Source organism: Haliaeetus leucocephalus, unplaced genomic scaffold (genome assembly GCF_000737465.1).
Source record: "Haliaeetus leucocephalus isolate CR32 unplaced genomic scaffold, Haliaeetus_leucocephalus-4.0 Scaffold848, whole genome shotgun sequence".
Lineage (NCBI taxonomy): Eukaryota > Metazoa > Chordata > Aves > Accipitriformes > Accipitridae > Haliaeetus > Haliaeetus leucocephalus.
The window spans coordinates 18,976,276-18,995,816 of record NW_010973284.1 but is presented as its reverse complement, the minus strand read 5'-3'; the positions used below and the strand labels follow the sequence as shown (position 1 = coordinate 18,995,816).

Here is a 19,541-nt window from a genome sequence, read left to right as displayed (position 1 = left end):
ATGTTAAAATAGTTGTCATTCCCTAATGCAGTTTCTTTTCCTCAAGAAGAAAAAAATTCCTTGTTCCACATCTAATATAGCTTTAAAGTTGGCAAAATTGTCAGTTGCTCTGGATAACTTGTTCCTTCCCAGTGCTAGCAGTATTGTATAGTTTCTTATGTGAGGCGTTATGTGCAGTATTTTAACTTATTTGATTGAAAGACCTGCTGATTTTGTGTAATGTCTGTTCACACCCCCCCTGCTCTCTTCCTGCATGACTAGTAAGAGGAAGCAATGTGTCATTGTATTCTAGTGACTTCCAAAATTTCTGGTATGCTCCTTTGAAAAAAAGAAGGACGTCTAGGGAAGTGTTTCATATCAGCAGGAAAATACGTGACAGGCAGTTTGGTTTTGGAGACACTGCACTGGTGGCTGCTGTATATTTTTTTTGTTTTTGAATGATAAAATATTGTATAGAAGAAAATTCTCATTGCTTTGCTTCATAAAGGAGTCCCACTGCAGTCAAGAAAACTTCTTCACAAGAAGAGATTGAGAAGGTTTCAGTGTTCACTTTTACTCTGGGATTAAACTTGTGATGACAAATCAACACTAACATATTTCCGTTTGGGTTCTAGACAGGCAAACACTCCCAGTCAAGTAGAAACTTGTGATCGGTCTCACAACAAGTAGTTTACTGGTTTGTTTGAGTTGTTAGGTGCAGCCTCCAAATACTGGTCATCTGCTCTTGACTTAACTACAAATCATATTTCTTGCACATGTTTTGAATGAAAACTAACTGATGCAAATAGCTCAAATGCAATGGATTCACTGCTACTTTGCTTTACTTGAAATAATTTTTTTGCTAGCTGACATGCAGGCTGCAGAATGAACTAAGAAAAAGTGTGCTTTGTTTCTCCTGCCTACACTGAACGCTGTTTCCTGTTTTGTCAAAAATCACAAGATGGGGAGACTTCATATTCAGTATAATGCCCATGTTTTTCCTTTACCCGGGTTTGGGAAGGCTAGAGAGAGATTGCCTGCCTTTTGTTTTCCATCACAGTTTGTAACGCTATGTGGCGCTCTTGTTCAAATAACAGCATTTTTATTTTGCTTGCTTTCTTTAATCTGTCAGTGAGAGGTTGAGACATGTAAAGGATGTCCAAAACAGGAAGTGTTCCTAGATGAACTAAGCAGAAAAATTCTCAAGCTTTATTAAGAAATTCGGTCTTTAAATGCAAGCCAGTTCATACAGATAGACATTATGAAATGGGTGTTTTGGTATCTGTGCATGAGCTTTTGTTTAAACACTTATGGCCTGTTTTCTTTTTTCATGTGTGTAAACTGTGCTCTACGTGGGTACATCCCTTTTCCAAACAACTTAAGATGAATGGCAATCACTGAGGAAAAATTGCTATCTTTTGCATTTCAATGCAGAAGTTAGTGTCTCAGCGATTTTTAGACCTTCTGTGCACGCTGAAGTAAGAAAGACTCCAAGTGAATAGAAGGATGGTTAACAGGGATGATCTGCTAGTAATTCTGAGAAATTCTTTGCTCACATCAGTCTGATCACAGATTCTCAAAGGGGTATGCGTGAAGAGGGGAGCTGTTGCATTCACTTACCTGAGGGAGTGGCACAGGACAAGGGCTTCAGAACACACTTGGTGCCAGCTGAGCTCATACATGAGCTACTTCAACCCCTGTATAGCTTCTGCTGGTCTTCCTTGTGCTGTGCAAAAGTGACTTTACATATTGTAAACCACAAAAGCTGAACATCTGTGTCACTGAACCAGGCATCTATGATAGTCATCCTGGACAAATGATGCTGGACTAAGAAGGACTCCAGCTTTGGCTTTCAGAGAGACTTTTGTCCTACTGGGCCTTAGGAATCATTCGGCTTTAATGATGAATTGGAATTTTGCATGGCATCCATACTGATGTGTGAAAAAGATTATTTGCCTTGTCGTAATTCTGTTCTTGTGATATGGGATGTGGGATGGCTCTGGGGCTGTAGGGCTCAGATGGTGAGCATCCCTGCCTCCCAGAAACACACAACTCTTGAATGGTCTGTTTTGTGTCTCTGTTCCTCCAAATTAATGATCTGATATCCATGCTGCTACATAGCTAGTGTATTAGTGTGGAACAGTTCAGATTCATCTGCCACAAACTGACTAGTTTTAATATATGTGACATCAGAATTGCCACGTGGCAAAGCAGAGATCTACTGAGCCCGGTATTGTCTCCAGAAGTGGTAGTAATGAGTACTTAGAGCAAGAGATGTAACAAGACTGCAGTGATATTTTCTCTTCTCAGCAAGATCTCCTTGCTACTTGCCAGAATCTGTGCAAGGATGTCCTAAGCTAGAAACTGCAGCTGGACCAGGAACTCTTGTAGTGATTGGATTTTACTTAAGAAGCATGCAATGAATTATTAAAACAAAAAAAAATCTATTAATGCTTTTGCTCTCCCATTTAATTAGTCACTGTGAGAAAGTGCTTGTTTCTGTTTTAAGCCTCCTTCTTGATGTCATTGTTTGATGATCTGTATCTTTTTTTACATTCCTGCCTTTATCACAGTTCTCTAGGCCTCGTATGTCTGTGCCTTACTTTTTCCCTGTATGACTGCTGCTGCATTTAGCCATTTCGCACTTCTGATAATCTTCATTACTCTTCTCTATTTGTCTCTTCAGAGATGGGGTGACCAAACTCTACCTAAGTTGTAAATATGAAGTGGTATGACAGAGTTGTATTTTGATCTGTTTTCCATGCCTTCCCTAATGAGTCCTAAAGCTCTCTTCATTTTCATGGCTTCTGAGCACGGAGTTGATATTTTCAGAGGACTATCGAAAATAATGCCAAGGTATTTTACTTCCTAGCCAAGAGGTTTGTAACAATGACTTAACAGCCACTTCTTGTCCTGTGTATGGTTAGAGTTATTTCTATTTTTTTCATGTTACTTTTCATCTATTTGTAGTGAATTTCATCTGTAGATTTACTACACATTCACTATGGTGATGTCTCTCTTCACTCTCTGTTCTTTCAAACTACTTTGAATAATATTATGTTGGCAGCAGCATTTTTGCCCCCTTTTCCAGATCATTTAAGTTTAATAGCACAGAGTATTGGGGAATGCAGGGGATGAGTGCTGCTGTTAGAAAAACTGTTCATGACTACTACATATCAATCCTACTCTCTCATTTTTTGGTGTATCCTGTTAAGAACCTTTTGAGAAGGTGTAAAAATAAATAATAATAAAAAAAAGTTGAGGGTAACTCCCTCTGCTTTCAGAACCAACAAATAACAGAAGAAACCTAAGACACACACCCCCACACTATAAAACAAACAAACCAGGATAGACATAGAGAAAGTGTAATATAGTGAAATTTATTTGTTCTTATCTACTATTCCACTCTCCAGGTAACCATCTCTGACAAGTCCTAAAATTTGAGATTATTACCCACTTCAGACTGGGAGCCACCTAGTGTTTAGAGGCTACAAGTCAGCTGATTACTAGCATTGTGCCTCAGTATGAGGTAGTAGCTTCAGTTTCCTGCTTTGAAACGAGGATGACCGGCAAAAAAGTTATGGTTCTTTTTTGCTGGTGCATAATTTGAGTCAGCTATATTAAAATAACACAACCTAAGCTTTATCTGTCTAGTGATTCAAACTGGGCTAAGACCTAGCAAAATAAAGCTATCATCCTGATTTGAATGTAAGGATGTAGTGCTATGAGGCACTTTTTCCCCCCCAAGAACTACGTACTTGAAAAATCTGACTTGCATGTGATTTTTCTAGGTATAATTGTACCTTATGGCTGCTTTAAGGGCCCTTAGCTCCTCCCTTATGTGGAAAGAATTAACCTGTTCCTTAGTGGGAGCCTTGGACCTTGCTGGAGAGCTGTGCCCAGCAGCGGCTGCACCTGTAACAGACCTGTTGCAGCTGCAGGACAAGCCATTGGCAACTCAGTATTTCTGATGGGAGGCTTGCACTGATTTTAGCTCCCTGGCCAGCTGAAACCTGTATACTAAGCAGTTTTGGTTTGTGTTATGGTTTTGGGTTTTTTTGGTTGGGTTTTTTTTGATGGACAGGCACTGCCTGTCTGGCAACCACTTTCCTGGAAAAGCAGGGCTTTCTGAGCAAGCTAGGAGGTAAAACCATGCTTGGGAGGTCAGGCTGTTCATAGTGATATGCACAGGATCAATCTGTGAGGTTGTGGGTGGACAGCATGTATGTGGCATGGAGAAGGGAGCAGGGTCTGAGGATTGCTATACTCTCATACCTAAAATAGAAGGGTGGGTGCGCTGTGGAGGTCCAGAAGGTGGCTAAATATTTAAATGCTGACTTTACTATTTTTTGTTTGTTTTGCTGTCACTTAAAAAGGAATGCTTTAAATTTTGGATCAAGGTAGTATGCTTCAAAACTCAACTTCTATATTTACATTTCTTCCTGTTCCTGTCACTCATGTCTGTTTTCTTATTAACCAATGCTTTTACCAGAAAAATGCTGGGATGGCTTTTTCTATCAAAACTGGGTAGATTGGCACATTTTGAAGTGAAACAATGGCCTGTGAAGTTCTGTGGTGACGGGTGTTTATCCGTTCTGCGTATATAGCAACAACGTATTCCTGATTGTGGGAACAGGTATGCACATGTCTTCAGACTTGCATATACACTGCATTTATGGTCTTAGGTAACTTTCCACTACTTTCAGCAAAATCTAGGATATGATTTGTGTGTATGTGGCAGTTATGTCCATTGGATTATGCAGAGGGCAAAATAACCCAGATGCATAAAACAGAGGAGCAAAACAAGCATTATGATCCAAAAAAGGTGTGTTGAAGAAACTCTTCTTAGCTTTATTCTGCTTTGAATAGTAAATTTTACTTCCATGTCATTACAACTGTTAAATCACCTTTTTCCCCAGCTTTGCCATTCTCATCCTCAGAGCTGAAAAAAGAACACAAAGCCATTATATTTTAAGATGTAACTTTCTATTTCTGATCCTAAATCTCCTTATTTAGAAAAATGAAGAATACATGTACCTCCAGTGGTTAATCCCGCAGAATAAGCATTGGTTTAGTGTTATAGAAAGAAATCAGTAGAAGGTATTAGTTCTGGTAATTTTGCAATAAAGCGAGTATATTAAGAAATTACTCCATTATCACTATTCGAAAATTAGCACAGCTCTTTTCTAACTGTTTTGTTTCTATTACCTTCACTAACGTGTTGCAGACAGATAGTATTGTCCTTGACTAGATGCTGACAGATTAAAAGGATGAATGAATATTAAACAAACTCTTTGTTTAAACTAAACTCAGTGGGAGCTGTAACTGTTTGGAAGCCTTTTTCTTTTGTGTTGATGTTCACAGAAAACTTTCCTCTCTTCTTGGTGTAGTGAGTCAGAGTGGGAGTTAGTCATACTCCTGATTTAAGTCTGATGGAGTAACTTAGTATCTGTATAAACATCAGTATGGCTATTCTCTGTAACTGGGTATAACGTGGGTTAGTTTGAAAGTGACAGTGCAGGGCAGATGATTAAATGTTAATGTTATTTTTAGAACAGCAATATAATGTTGCTGTATGATATATAAGAGCCTCCCCCCACAATGCAGTTGATCTGAGAATGCAGTGGGAATAATCTCCAGCTCTGTGACCTGTGAGTTTGAAGAGTTACCCAAAATAGCATGTCTCATTCCTTCATCCCGCATATGTCTCTGTACTGAGAGACAGGGAGTCAAAGCAGCTGTTTACTTGATTTATGGATGTCAGCAAATGTCCAGCTCAAGTTATGTTTTGAATGCTGAAGTTGTTGCAAATCAGAGAAGCATCTGAGTGTAACTTTATAACATAGGGCCACTGATGTTATGCTTTGCTCTTAAAAGACCCTGCATACTGTTTGCAGACCAAGGAATTATGAAGGATTCAAGTCCTGGTTGTGGTTTGAGAGAACAATGTCTGATGCTTCACCTATAGCCAATAGTCTGTTTTTGCCTTGCTTTATGCATTACAGAAACAGATGGCAAGCATGAATTTTTCTCTGTTAAAAAGGATTTTTTTTATGTTACGTTCTTCAGTGCAAATGGAGCTAAGTCTCCATTGTGTTTTTTGAAGGTTGCACAGCTTCCAGTGGTAAGGAAAAATTAGCTCATTTAGACTAGCTACCTGCCAATAGCCTTGGACCTTCACATCCCATGAGAACCTCTTCCACACTGTGAGTAGGTTTTACTGCCTATTCAGCTTCAGTTTTTCCTTTCCTTATTCATTCCACTATGTCTAGCCTTTGTTCCCCCCCCCAAGGACTTTTAATTTCCCTAATGAGTATTGAATCTTCAAAACATCTGCACACTAATTCATTTAAGTGAAATTTAAAGAGAAAATAAGCTCTAAGAATGCAAAACACTGGTGTCCTAACTATAGCATTGTCATCCTTCTCTCTGTATGGTTTTTCTGAGGGCACATACTTTGAGATATTGGTCCCCCACCAAGCTCATGGGGAAAGGAAAATTGCTCCCATATGAAAAGAGATATGTTCTACATTTCTGTCAGTTTGGAGGCATGCTGAAAGCTCCTAATTTGATCTGATATTTCTCTATATAGACTGGCACATGGAACAATTCCTCTGCCTCCTACTTGTCCTTGGCCATCACTAACTTTTTCAGTAACTTGCTCTGAAGGTTCATTTCTTTCCCAAAGCAGGGTAGTTATATAAGGGACTGTCTCCCTGGTCTGTCCTGTGTGCTTCCTTGCTTTCCATTCTCTTTCAGAGAGTCCTAAGTGCTTCTTTAATGTTCAGATGCTGCAATTGCCTCCCAAAACTTTCATTTCAGAGAGGATTATTTTTTCTGTTGTACAGTTTGTTGGTTTAGTAATGAATGATGAGGTACCAAAATAATTTTGACTGCCCTCTTTTCACTGGTGGTGTTTAGTGTGAACCTGCTAGGCTAGGCTGCTTTGAAAACAATTTATTTCCCTAAGAAAAAGCTTTGTGTAATAGATTGTTGTAGATTTAAGAGGCTTTCCTGCTTTTGTTTCCTTTTTAGAAGTCACAGTAGGATTACAGGACTGCTTGGGAAAAATCGAGTCACTTCCTGGCTTTTTCCACTGATCAAAATGTCCCAGGGAGTGGCAATAAATAGGTGGAAGGGTAAAGAGGCTCAGTTCCAAATTTGGCTTAGTTCCAAATTCTACTGGGCATTTAAGACACTCACTTGGAGGCAGTTGCCAAACTGCTTTTAATTTAACTGGGACCAATTTTTTCCTAATTGGCTATTTTCTCTTTGGTAGAATACTTGTAAGTAAATGGGTAAGACCAAATACAGATTAACAAAACAGATTCTCAAAATGTCTTTGCCAGATTTGCACTTATCCCCCTTCCCTGAAAGTCAGTGTTTGTTTTCCACTAACCTCAAAAGAGAAAGAACCCAGATTGTTCAGAGGGTGTCTGTGAGTGGCAGGGGAAAATGAAGTTTCAGATTCTTCTTTCAGGAGACAAAAATAGGCCAAGATCGTTACAGATAGAGGTGCTCAGCTAATGTCTCATGGCCTGTGTATGGCCCCCCCCCAAATAGTAGTGCTAGCTATTAGTTACTTCTTGGAAACCTCTTTCCCAGGATCTGTTCAGGAGCACCCACGCAGTGGGGTGTAGGATGAATTAATTGTTTCGGTAGCAACCAGCTGGTGGGTGGGTGAGTGTCGCTTCTCTGTTACATGCCTATACATATGTGATGGGGGAATTAAGGGACTATCACCCAAATGTAATGGGCTGGAGCAGTTACTGGTTTATTTTGCCTGTGCCAGCTACTTCTGCTTTCAGTTGCTGGCATAAGAGTTGCTGGCAGCAGCCGTTGGTCCTGGAGGACCCAGAGAAGTGTGCAGATGGCAAGACTGGTGCTTGAGAGAAGCAAAGGTCCTCTCAAGTGATAGAAAAGTGCAGTGGTCTCATTGATCAGAAAGGCTGGGCAGCACTGCTGGAATATTTTAGGCTGTTGTGTGCATGACTGCACAAGTTTGATACTCCTATAAACGGAGAGCCTTACTTAACTGAACAGCTCTTCACAACCCGTACGTACTGATGCAAAAATACTTGAAACTCCTTATGTGATCCAATGACTACCCTCTCTCCTGGCTTTACATGTATTGTAAAGAAATGCTGGGCTGCCAATGCAGCTTTAGGCAGGGCCCAAACTTACAATTTTGCGGCCAAATTGCAAAATTATTCAGAATATAGTCTGGAAGAGGAGCAGGGAGAGAATGTGGGATCAGGACCCCTGATCTTCCTATAATTCAAGCACAGTATTCTTTCCTTGCAGTGGAATGTGACTGCTGTCTGAAATCTGCTCTGTAAATACTTAAATACAGTTTAATTGTATGCATTAAAGTGCAACATAATGATAAAGAGCTCTCCATGTTTCTGAAAGATCTTGCTATTGTTCTTTCAACCTTTTATTCTAAAACTTTATATTAAGAAATAGACAACTTGAGTATTAATAGAATACAAAAAGTGTTAAAAAAATAACACTATTGACTAACTACATGTACTGATGAAAACTGTTTCATTGCCTTTCAGAGGCTATAAAAATATCTAACTCAGGTTAACAAAAAAATGTTAAAACTTGCATAAACATTGTCAAGGCAAGGTTGGCAATGCTGATTCCAGAAAAATGCAAAGTAAAACTGGTTATTAAACAGTCTTTCTGATTTAAGGAGCAATTTGGATTATCTAGGAAGTAGTTAGAATGCAGATAGGCACAAAAACATTTCAGTGAGGAGACAGTGTTAAGAAGCAATGCTGTTAGTTACCTGGTAGAAATGAAAACTAATTCTGCTGATTGAAGTACTATTAATGGAACTTTTAATTGTCACTTGAAAGATAACCACTTTTAATCTTTGAAGGTTACAGAAATGGCTTTTCTGAGATAGTTTATTTTCCAAATTTTGATACGGTAACTAGTGCATTGCTAAAGATGAAATAATTCAACAGTACCAAAATGCAGATTGGCATTTGTTAACAAGCAAAGAGCAAAGAAATTATTAATAATTGAATATTAGTCCATGAAACAATCCCAATAATAAAGTGAAACAGTTGCTAGCAGATAATAGTATCAGTTTGCTATATAAGTGAACAGCAGTGACAGTCTTTTCTGTTACCTGTTAGTGAGGGATCTTCTGTACCATCGCCAGATACCTGGCTGTGAAGATGAGCATGGTGTGTTGGTGAGCTTAAGCGTTCCTCTTGTTCTCGCAAGGAGATGGAATTTTTGTGGGGTACCTTGTTCAGGCTTGCACCCAGACTGGTCACAGGGTTCATCTGTGGGACTTCTGTGACTTTCCTGCTCAGTGGCTGATAAACCTGACTATAGTGGCCTACGGGATGATATGCTGGTTTCTCAGATTTGCTGTCATCATCATCGTCATCAATGATGACTAATTCTGCACGGATAACCCCATCGTATTGTGACAATTTTTGGTCTGCTTCTGCATCGTCATCATCAATGCGCTGATAACCCATGAAAATCATTGTTACTGGTTCAGAATCATCCACGTAACATGGTACAGCTTGGACAATGCTGTATTGAACATCTTCCTCATCTTGAGGTGCAGGGGATATTTCATTAAGATGGCAGGGGCTTAACCTTGTCTCATTATGTCTTTCACTTGTATTCTGGTAAGGTTTTAATTCCTCATACGCAGCTTTTCTTTCTTCATTATGTGCCATCCTGTTCTCAGGATTAGTGTACACTGTCTTCTCTGAATGGGGAAGTACTGGAGAGGGAGACTTTGGCTGCGTTAGCTTTGGAAGATCAAGCCCATTCTCTTTATGTTGCTGCATAAAGGGCTCTGTTTTGGAGGAGAATTCTGTCTGATGATTGCTAAATCCATTAATCTCTCTTCTGTGAGTGTCTTCCAGTTTTGGTCTAGAGACAAATTTGTCTTTCTGAGGAGTAACTGGCCTGCAAAATTTGTTTGCAAACACAGGCTCATGATACTCTGTGGGAGACTGGGAATTTTTTTCAGTTGCCTGCCATAGCAGGTCCTCCACCTCAACAGGAGCAAGTTCATCCATGCCATTTTGTGTTGTACTGCCATTTGAGGACACTGCATAGACTGACTTCCTGCCATCATCATACACTTTAATCCCTGTCTCTTTAAACTCCTTTGAGGGAAGAGGTATTGTTGATAACACTGTGTTTTCTCCTGTCTTCATGTCTTTTTCAACTTTAATTTCCATGGCAAACAATGCTGTTGAAAGAAACAAGTGCTTAAACTGATGATGCAGCAGCTGCAAGAAATATTATAGAAGAGTTCTGACAGTGATAGAGAATGTCTGTCAGAATTAATTATCAAATATGTGAAATTATCACATACATAACCACTATATTGGATTCTTATTTCGAATGATCCCTTCCATCCTGTCAAAACTTGAAGTGGAAAAAAATATTTTTGATTGGATCTAATTCTGTGAGGAAAGAGGAGCCAGTTTTCATTACATGATTGACTGACTGAGAAAGCCAGATTTAACCTTGGCCCCTGGTGTTGTGTTGGGCAATAGCAGTTGAAAGAGCTCAACGTGCTACAAGAGTAAAGAGTCTTAAGCCCTCAGAAGGGTTAGGAGGCTTTGTAGTAGTTGGGAAATAACCAGACTACTGCTGGTTGCCCAGTAGGTATAAGCATGTATAGTATGAAGGGAGGAACTACTTAAGGTTATGCCAGGTAGAGGAACAAAGTGCTGGAAAGAAGTGTCAATGTTGAAAACACTTGATCCTTATTCTCAATGGCACATACTTTACACCAGTGTCTCACCTCTCAGTTTTGATGACCTCATTGATAACACAACACGGCTTAAATGAGAACAACATTGTCCCGTATCTGTAATGTTTATCCTTCCCTTAAAGTGTATTAGATTCAATTTATAGGAAGTCTTTGCACATATTGACACCCTGTGGAGTTACTAATAAGCAGTACCTTTTCTCTTTTCTTCATCATCAGTGGCAGCATGTGCAGTACTTCTCAGTGCGGAAGGCCTGAAATACTTGGGAAGGTCAGGTATGCTGGTGTATATGTAGTCTGCTGCCTCTGAATAAAGATGATCCACAAAGCATTTGGTATGTTTTCACTGACTTCTACACAAACCTTTTTAAAAATATTTTTTTGACTAAACATACCTTTTGCAACTCCTGCTTTTTCAGTCTTCGCAGACTAGGAAAGAGAACCATTAACAATAAATGTTATTAGTCAGTTTTAAGATGTTAACTAGGCAGTGCTTTGCTTTACCTGATAGTTTTAACTTTTTGTGTGCACAGCTTCATACTGAGAAGGGGCTTAAAGTGCAACATGCTCAGTTGGAGCATGGCAGGGGAGAAAGTGAAATTTTTCTGGTCTTTTTTGCCAATATGATTCCAACTCACACAGGGAAGGACAGGACATTACAAAGTGTTAGTCAGTGACACAGCCTCACACTGTGGCCTGAACTGATTGGCTTCAAAGATTTTCAAAGGCTCTACTGTGGCTTTCTAGTTGTGCTTATCTCCCTACATATCTTTAGAGAGAGTGTGTAAGAACATCTGGAGAATTGGAGTTTCATCACTATATTTTTCTGAGATGGTTTAAGATTATTTTCAAATATCAAAATGACCTTTTGACAAAGACTAATGACAGATAATATTAAGTCATGTTTCACTAGAACCTCTCTCAGGGACTTGAGGGAAAGCATGATGCGGTTTAGCTGGGCACATCACCTGACAGAGTATGAATACATCAGCCTCTACCCACTCTGTACCTGTTATGTCTGTCTCTGGCTGAGGTGCAAAGTTGCTGGTTAGTGCCAGTGTCAGCACTAATTTTTTTGAGATGTTCTATAGATGAATAATGATAGGAGTTGCTCCTCCACTCCCATAAACAAGCAAATGGAGACATTTGGCCACTTGAACAGTCTAACATCTTGACCCCTCTTGTATCTGAACTACTGTCACTTTAGACAAAAGCTCATGACCACTCAGGATCCAGCTAGTTCCCCTTTTGCTGTTTTTTTATGGTGAACAAGTAATGAATTCTACTTCTGGAGTAATTTGGCACTAACCTTTATTATGTCTTCTGTTGTTTTCTCAACAGACTTAAGTTTCTTTAAAATTGCTTCTTCCTTAGCTGAGACTTCCATTTCCTCTCTTTCCAGAGCCTCAATTTCCTTCTCCAGTCTGCAATCACAATTCCCTTTGATTTAATACCAGGCAGAGAAAAACATTGCTGATTCAATACATTGTGAATGTGAACATTAGTGGGGATGGTTCTACTTACACGGACAAATTTTGGTCTAATATGAGATCAGCATATAATTTCACATGCATTAGGAAACACTGTGAAATAGTATTCTCATTTTTTTAAAAAAAATCTACCTGCTCTAGATTCCTTCTGAGCCTACTTAGAAAACAGTGCCTGAAATTAACTTATTTTTCAGGAGCGAATAGATAGGAAATATAGGCCCCCACAGCATTTCCTCACCTCTAAGCAAATTTTCTCTCCTACATTTTTCTCAAGAAATGTGATTACTCTGTTGTAATTAAGGTGTAGGAATCTAGTATACAAATGCCAGGGTTATGACTTTGTTTCTTAATTTTGTATGTGTACTTGTACACATGATGAAAAGAAGCAAAGTCTTTTGTTGTAAGAAAGAAGAATGTTCTTGTACGTGGTGGTACTGCAAGGGCGAAAGTACATCACCTCATATGCTATATTTTATTAAATGTAGCCAAACTGTATTCAGGAGGGTCCCCCATGGAGGAAAATTCTAGTCAATCTATATCTAGAAGCTACAATTCCAGAAGAACCACCTCAATCAATGGAAATCAAATTGTATTTGTGTTTCTGAGGGGTAGAACTTTTTTGATAAAATAGTGATGGCATTTGCAAGTACTTTCTGTAGGTAAAACAGCTCTTAGCTATTTTTTTAATAGGAAAATTAATATAGCTAGAAATCATTATAATGATGTGCTTTGCAGGCTACTTTTATGAAGTAGTAACTTCAAAATTGTGTGGATTTTGAAAACTAAGCAGCCTGCATAGTGGCTGGATGCTCAAGAGACTAAAGTCTGAAGCTTTTTTGTTTTCCAGTCCATCTGAGATTGAGAATGAAGAATTTACAAACACCCAGGATGATGAAGGGGGTTTCTGAGGCAGGTGTGTGTGTGTTCAGCTCCAAGATGCCAAGACAGTTCTCCAAGGTTTTGAATGTGTGAATATGGGTTCTGGGATTTCAAAATTCTTTGCTTTGGTAAAACAGGTGTAACAGTGCTTGACTGACAGCTTGAAGCTTGATTCTTTAGGAAAAAAAATCTTGATTAAAAATGCAATATATTACTGTTGTGGGGTGGGTGTTATTGTAGCGTTCCTGATAGACTAGACCAGAGCTTGTGTAGTTACAGACTTAAATATAGTAGTAAATTTTAAGAGCTCCTCTTTGGGGCTGTGTACTAGGGCTTTTACAGACATACAGGCATCCTTCTGAGTCACTCATCAGCATTTTGTGTACTTAATTCTCTGTGAAAAGTACTGAAATCTTGTTTCTGGAAACCATTCCTTTTCAGCAAAACAGCAGTCACGCAAGACACACTGGTTCAATGCACCTAGGACAAGCAGCTGGGAAGGTTAATGTTTGCAGTGTTTGCTCAAGTAATATCTTCACAAGTATTACCAATGAATTTGCAAGAGAAAACTGGGTAGTTCACATAGCTGTGATAGAGGTTGCATCAGGTATTAATAGCAATCACTTTCTAGGATTGCAATTAGGTGAGATTTCCAACACTAAGAAACAATTTTTAAGGGTCTGTTTATTGGTGGAGGAGCCTTAATTGTACCCAGGTCTAGTCAGTGAGAGCTTTGTTTTACAAACACTACAAGCCTACCTCTTATGAATACCAAATATACTAACTTTGGATAGTCTCTATGACATCAGGATATTCAGCAATTGACTTATCTCTGTCAGATTTTAGCAGTGCAAACCATAAGTATCTTGCCAGTTAAGACTTGGCTTGGCAGTCAAAATTTCTTTTGGGCTATTGACTCCTGCTGTAGGTTTGTACATTATTTAAAAGGGGTCACAGCTCCCTTTCCCTCCCCCTTTTGTTACATGTTAAATCTGTTACATGGTTTCTTCTATGCTAAAGCTGAGTACAATGTTTAAGGCATCTTTTTCCTAATTAGAAGGTTATTTTCTTAGCACTAAAATGTTTGATGAAATACTTCTAGACAGAAAGGTCCAGGATAAAATATCTAATCTCTATGTATGTGAGAGAGGGAGAAAGCTATGCCCAGTTAAAGCACGCCTCTAAGTTAAAGTATCTCAGGCAAATTCTTTTCTCTGGTGACTAAAGCAGTGACTTAAGCAGGTGTCCCGTATCCTATTTATTTCCTCTTTCTAGTCAAGACTGTTGCTTTCTGCATAAGTGCATACTTGTTGGGTTTTAGATAGAAATTTGCCTTATTAGCCTAGTAGTTGGGAAGTCACTTTTCCATGAAGATCCAGAATCAAGTCCAGATTTAACTCCGAACTGGGACTTGAACTGGATCTCTGATGCTGTAAGTGAGTGCCATATAGCTTCAGTCTCCTGGTTCATCTACCTTTTCTTTTTGGGATTGTTGCAAATATTTTGATAAAAGAAATTAAAATCTAATTATAAAGGAGTTTGGTTCGATTAAAAAGTAGAAATTATGAAGCATAGGTATGGGAGTGTTAAGTTTGAAATGTAGCCATAGGAACTTAGGAACTTAGAAAATGTGTAATGTGTAACCATAAAAATTCAAGTATTGTTTAAAATCATCTAACCACAGAAGCTTTGACAAAGATTGGTAGTCTTGTAGTGTTTGTTTTAGAAACTGAGGAAACCGTTGTGGACACCAGTTTGCTGCTTGGAAACACCTGAGAGGTCAAAAAGCGGACGAGTGAGGAAGACTATGAAAGACCACCAGAGGACTCCTGAAGACCACCAGAGACCTTCACTGTGCCTGCGTAAAGGACATTTACATATGCTAATGATTTCCCGGAAACCTAATGAATATGTATAACCTTTCCTGGAAACCTAATGAATATGCATGAATAAGTTTTGATATAAGGTGTATTGTTTTGGTGTTCAGGTGTGCGTGGTTCGTGAGAGGACTCACCCGCGCACCCGGCCATCAATAAAGAAGTGTCTGCTTATCTACACTAAATCGGTGTTGATAAGTTCTTTATTCCAAGTTTTTCGGCAACATGATTGTTTTTGGAAGAACTTCTTTTAACTTAAAAGAAAAAACAAATGTAAATTTCAAAACTTTCCATATTTGAGTGAAATATGTCTTCCGTTGTTTTTGAATCCACGTCAGAAATTGATGACTGTAGACTTAAGGCAACTGCAACTGGTATCACTAGTTGCTCAGATCAGTCAGAAGAGAGTTACAACCAGATGATCTGAGACAAAGTTACATATAGAGTAATGATGACCTATAACCCTCATAGAAAAAATTGTTTTATATTTTGACTTATTCTTTAGTATGTGCTAGGATCCATGATTATTACACCAAAGTCAACATTAATAATAGAAATCTGTCATCCCTTTAAAGTAAGCAGACCAGAAAAGTTGAGTGTAGGCTGGCAAAGAAGCATTATTTATCTCCTTCTGTGTGACTGCTTGAGGAGTCTGAATTAACACTGTGGCTCTTGCCCTATTTAAACTCAGATTTGTAGAGATACTATGTGGACTTTTATCTGTTAGTGAGAATATCCTCTTTTGTGAAACACAAAGGTATCACAGACCTCAGAACTGAGATGTGAGGAAAAATGCATTCAGGATGAAAGTAAAAGCTGAAAAAAATATTTAGAAGTAGATAACACTTTGGACCTGAGCTCTGCAAGATGCCCTTAGGACCCTGCTCAAAGGTACTGATTATAGTTCTAAAATTTAAAAAATTTGTAATGAGGGGGATGAATATTCTTGGAGGGCTATGAAAGAAAGTAATGCAATGACCATGTGCCATATTTCTGCACTTCTTACAGAATAGTATTTGTTTAATATATCAAAATGTTGTACTTTTACATGAGACTTGATTGTAATATTATCATAAAGCAAAAGTTAATCATTAAAAGATCACAGAAGCATAATGAATGGAAGAATCATTAACTTCTACTATGGGTTTATTTCAGTTTGGACTCTAAATGCTCATAGACACACAGGTGGACGAGAAGAAAAAATCCTGGAAAGGTATTAAAAAAAAAAAGTGGGGGTGGGGAGAGAGAAAGAGAAAACACAACCCCAAATAAATCAAAGATGATAAACCCCGTATAGTTATCTGGGAGATCAAGAAAAGTATTATTTAAATTTATGTATGCTGTCACACCCATACCAACACCCACTTCATATGGTAATTAAGAGGACTGATTAGGTGGGGTTAGGGAAAAATTCTCATACTGATGTAATGGATGTTGCATCTAGACCTTAAGTATCTCTTTTGCACTCATACTTACATATAGAGATAGATTTTTGTGCTTCATTTTCAGAGGATGTTGTGAGTGTGCATGCTGGAATTTGTTGAAAGGAAACTTTTAAAAGATGCAATTTGTATGGTTTGAAGAAATCTAAGTCCTTTTGACCTCGTGCAGTTGAAAAGTTAGGCCAGGATCTTTCTGGTGTGTTTAAATCTTTAGAAACTTCTAAATCAATGACATTTTTATGAAGTTACATCACAGTTTGTATTTGTCTTGAAAGGGTTTAGGAGCTACACTAGCAATTATAAGAAACTATTTTTCGATGGTGCTGCTGTGTTTTGTAGAGAAATGGAAGTATAACATAGCTACTGTATTAAATTAATCCTTTGGATATTTGTCCTTCTCTCCTTGAGTAGAGGTCATTATCTGAGAGGGTAAAATAAGCAGTATGGAGGTATGGATGAAAGAAGGAGCCTTAGAAGCCAAGATACTAAATTGGAAGTTTCTCTGCCAAAGTAGTAGCTGAATTAAGAAATTCTACAGAGTATACGTGACTGCTGCTGGCCACCAGCTGATCTGCTGGGCTTGGCACCACTGTCATCCCAGGAGAAAAATAAATGGCTTAAGAATGAAAAGCAGATAGGAGGGTACCACCCTGGAAAATACCAGACTGAGAGGAAAAGGCAGTTTAGCAAGTCCTCACATGTTTTGAGGTGAGTCAAATGCTTCAGCAGCTCTGGAGTCCATCTAGCCTTAGCCTGCTTTCATGTATCACATTACAAAACATTGAATAGACCTTAGTTAACATGATGTTGTTTGTGCATTTTTAAGTATGTTGTTTAGCAACTAATTCCATCAAGAATGAGTGCTTAGCTGAAGATTAAATGAGAAAACCTGACTCATAATTCTTCATTCAGCTTGTACCCTGATCAAGGACATGCTCACTTTGCTCACTGTAACTTCTAACATGTAAAGAGGGTGAATAGGACAGATAATGTAAATGCTAGTTTTCGTCCGTAACCACAGCATTCAGCTATTTGTCTGGAAGGTGGTTCAGGCCACTTGCTATTCACTGTTTTGTTGCTGATACAAAGAATGGAACTCTCCCTTTTATCAAAAAATGCTCAAATTCAAGCATACACTAGCAGACATACACTAGCTCTATTCAACACCCAAGTAAAGAATGTTTCAAAACAGAGGTCCCATTTAGGAGGGTGATGGAAAGGCCCATGCCACTACTGTAAATATTCTGCCTACAACTGTGATTGTCCTCTCAGCAGAAAGAAACAAAGACTGGTCTGAGTGTATTCAAAAAGTCTTTAAAGTGATGTAGATTTTTTAACTGAAGATAAAACCCATGTAGAATAATCATCAAAGTGAACAGAATCTATCTGAATCAAGTGAAGTTTAATATCAGATGCCCAGAAGAAAGAATTCTACAGAGCTTCTGAAGAATAGATCTTACTGCTACTGCATGACATGTGTCTACATGATCAGTTTAGCAATCTTTGATTTACAGGGCAGGGCAAAAATATGACTTCACATAAATGTAGTCAAGCAAGCTTTTGTTAGCTTGGGTGATATCTATGGCATAGCAAAAGCACTGTGCAAGTACTGTATGGTGCGTAGTTTGTGCTTTTTAGTAGACTTTGTTCATACTGAACTCTATTACTAGGTTTCTGTATTGCTGCTGCCTGGTTTGAAACTGCGCTGGGTATGTCTAAACAAAATATAATGATATCCGGAAGGCAGCATGGATGTTTTTCTAGAGGCCTTTGCTAGACAGCTATTGAGGAGTGGTAGGAAGTATAATTTAAAGCAAAAGATGCTTGATGTGAATAAACCTGCTTAAATTCCTAGTTTGGAAGGAAGTTCCCACATGACTCCAGGTATGTTCTTCTGCCTTCATTCTCCCTGTATAAAATCAAATGTCCTTGTCTGAGTCCTCTGTGTATTGTGAAGATAAAAGCTGCCAAAGACTCTAAGGTATGTAGATTGTTTGGTTATGAGAGTAAGTATATCAGTAATGAAAATATTTCTTTTGATATCAAGGCCTTACAAACCTCTAAACTGTCTTTAGAACTTCAGCAATGGTGAATTAAGTCCTCTTAATTCAGTGTGGATCAGGAATGTAATTAGGAGCATTTCTGTATCGATTTTCATTTCTAGGATGCATTATACCTGTGAAGTTGTTAATGTAAGAGTGAAGATAGTGTGTCATTTTGTGTTATACTTTTTGTCAGTTATTCTTTTCATTTTATGCTGATGTAATTTGTCTGATTCATTTCACTACAAATAAATCTGAAGTATTCCAGATGTATGTCAAGAAGTAGGAATCATTTTAAGGAGGAAGCAATTTGGTGGAGATTCCCAGGAGAAGGTCACAGAGAGGAAACATTAGTTGGTAACACTGGTATTGACAACAAATGGCTGTGGAAATACTCAGTTTGCTAAGAAAAAATGAATTGCCATGAAAGAGCACCATATCTAAAAATATAAGAGGAACCATTCCCAGCTTCTATTAAGCAGGTGTAGTAAAACAAATAGCCTTATATTCTTGGAAAAAGAATAATATTTTTAGTAAGAGGAGGAAGACCAGCAACTACAATCAAACATTTATTGCAGTTTTTTCCACTGTAGTGCTTACAGTTGCAAGTGAACTTATTTAATTTAATTTTCATCAGCATTTAAATTGCTGGTTTATGGTCGGAATATCAGCTATCTAGATAGACAAACAATACTTGTGCTTGTAATTAACTGAATCTGGAACTATGTAGGAAAAGAATTCATACCTAATACATTTCTCCTAAATGCAGGCATATAAATAGAAAGCATTAAAACAAAACAAACCAACAAAAGAACAAACCACAAACCAAAACAACACAACAAAACAAACCTGTCATCCCTGCATCCCACCTACATGGGAAAGGAATTCTAACATGTTTTTTTTCTTTGTGCATGCTGAATGTTAACCAAGTCTCTGGCAAAGATTTCAGTAGGAAGGTAACAGGCATATTTCTATACTTAGGCTGTTACAGGCTCAGGCATACATCAAGTGTATGAGTTGAGGAATCTCTGCCTTGTTTGGTATAATGTGTGTGCTCTTGGTCATGTGAT

At 38.3% G+C, this 19,541-nt stretch overlaps 1 protein-coding gene across 1 annotated transcript in view; it reads right to left on the bottom strand.

Moving 5' to 3' along the window:
- Positions 1–4,725: 4,725 nt before the first annotated feature.
- PALMD (palmdelphin) overlaps positions 4,726–19,541 on the bottom strand; it is a 28,572-nt gene continuing 13,756 nt past the window's right edge. Inside the window, exons 4-8 of the mRNA XM_010582676.1 lie at positions 12,051–12,165; positions 11,137–11,170; positions 10,937–11,047; positions 9,122–10,213; positions 4,726–4,921 (exon numbers count right to left, since the gene is read on the bottom strand). Coding sequence (XP_010580978.1) covers positions 4,878–4,921; positions 9,122–10,213; positions 10,937–11,047; positions 11,137–11,170; positions 12,051–12,165 — 1,396 coding nt within the window. The 3' untranslated portion in view covers positions 4,726–4,877. The remainder of the gene's footprint in view (positions 4,922–9,121; positions 10,214–10,936; positions 11,048–11,136; positions 11,171–12,050; positions 12,166–19,541) is intronic.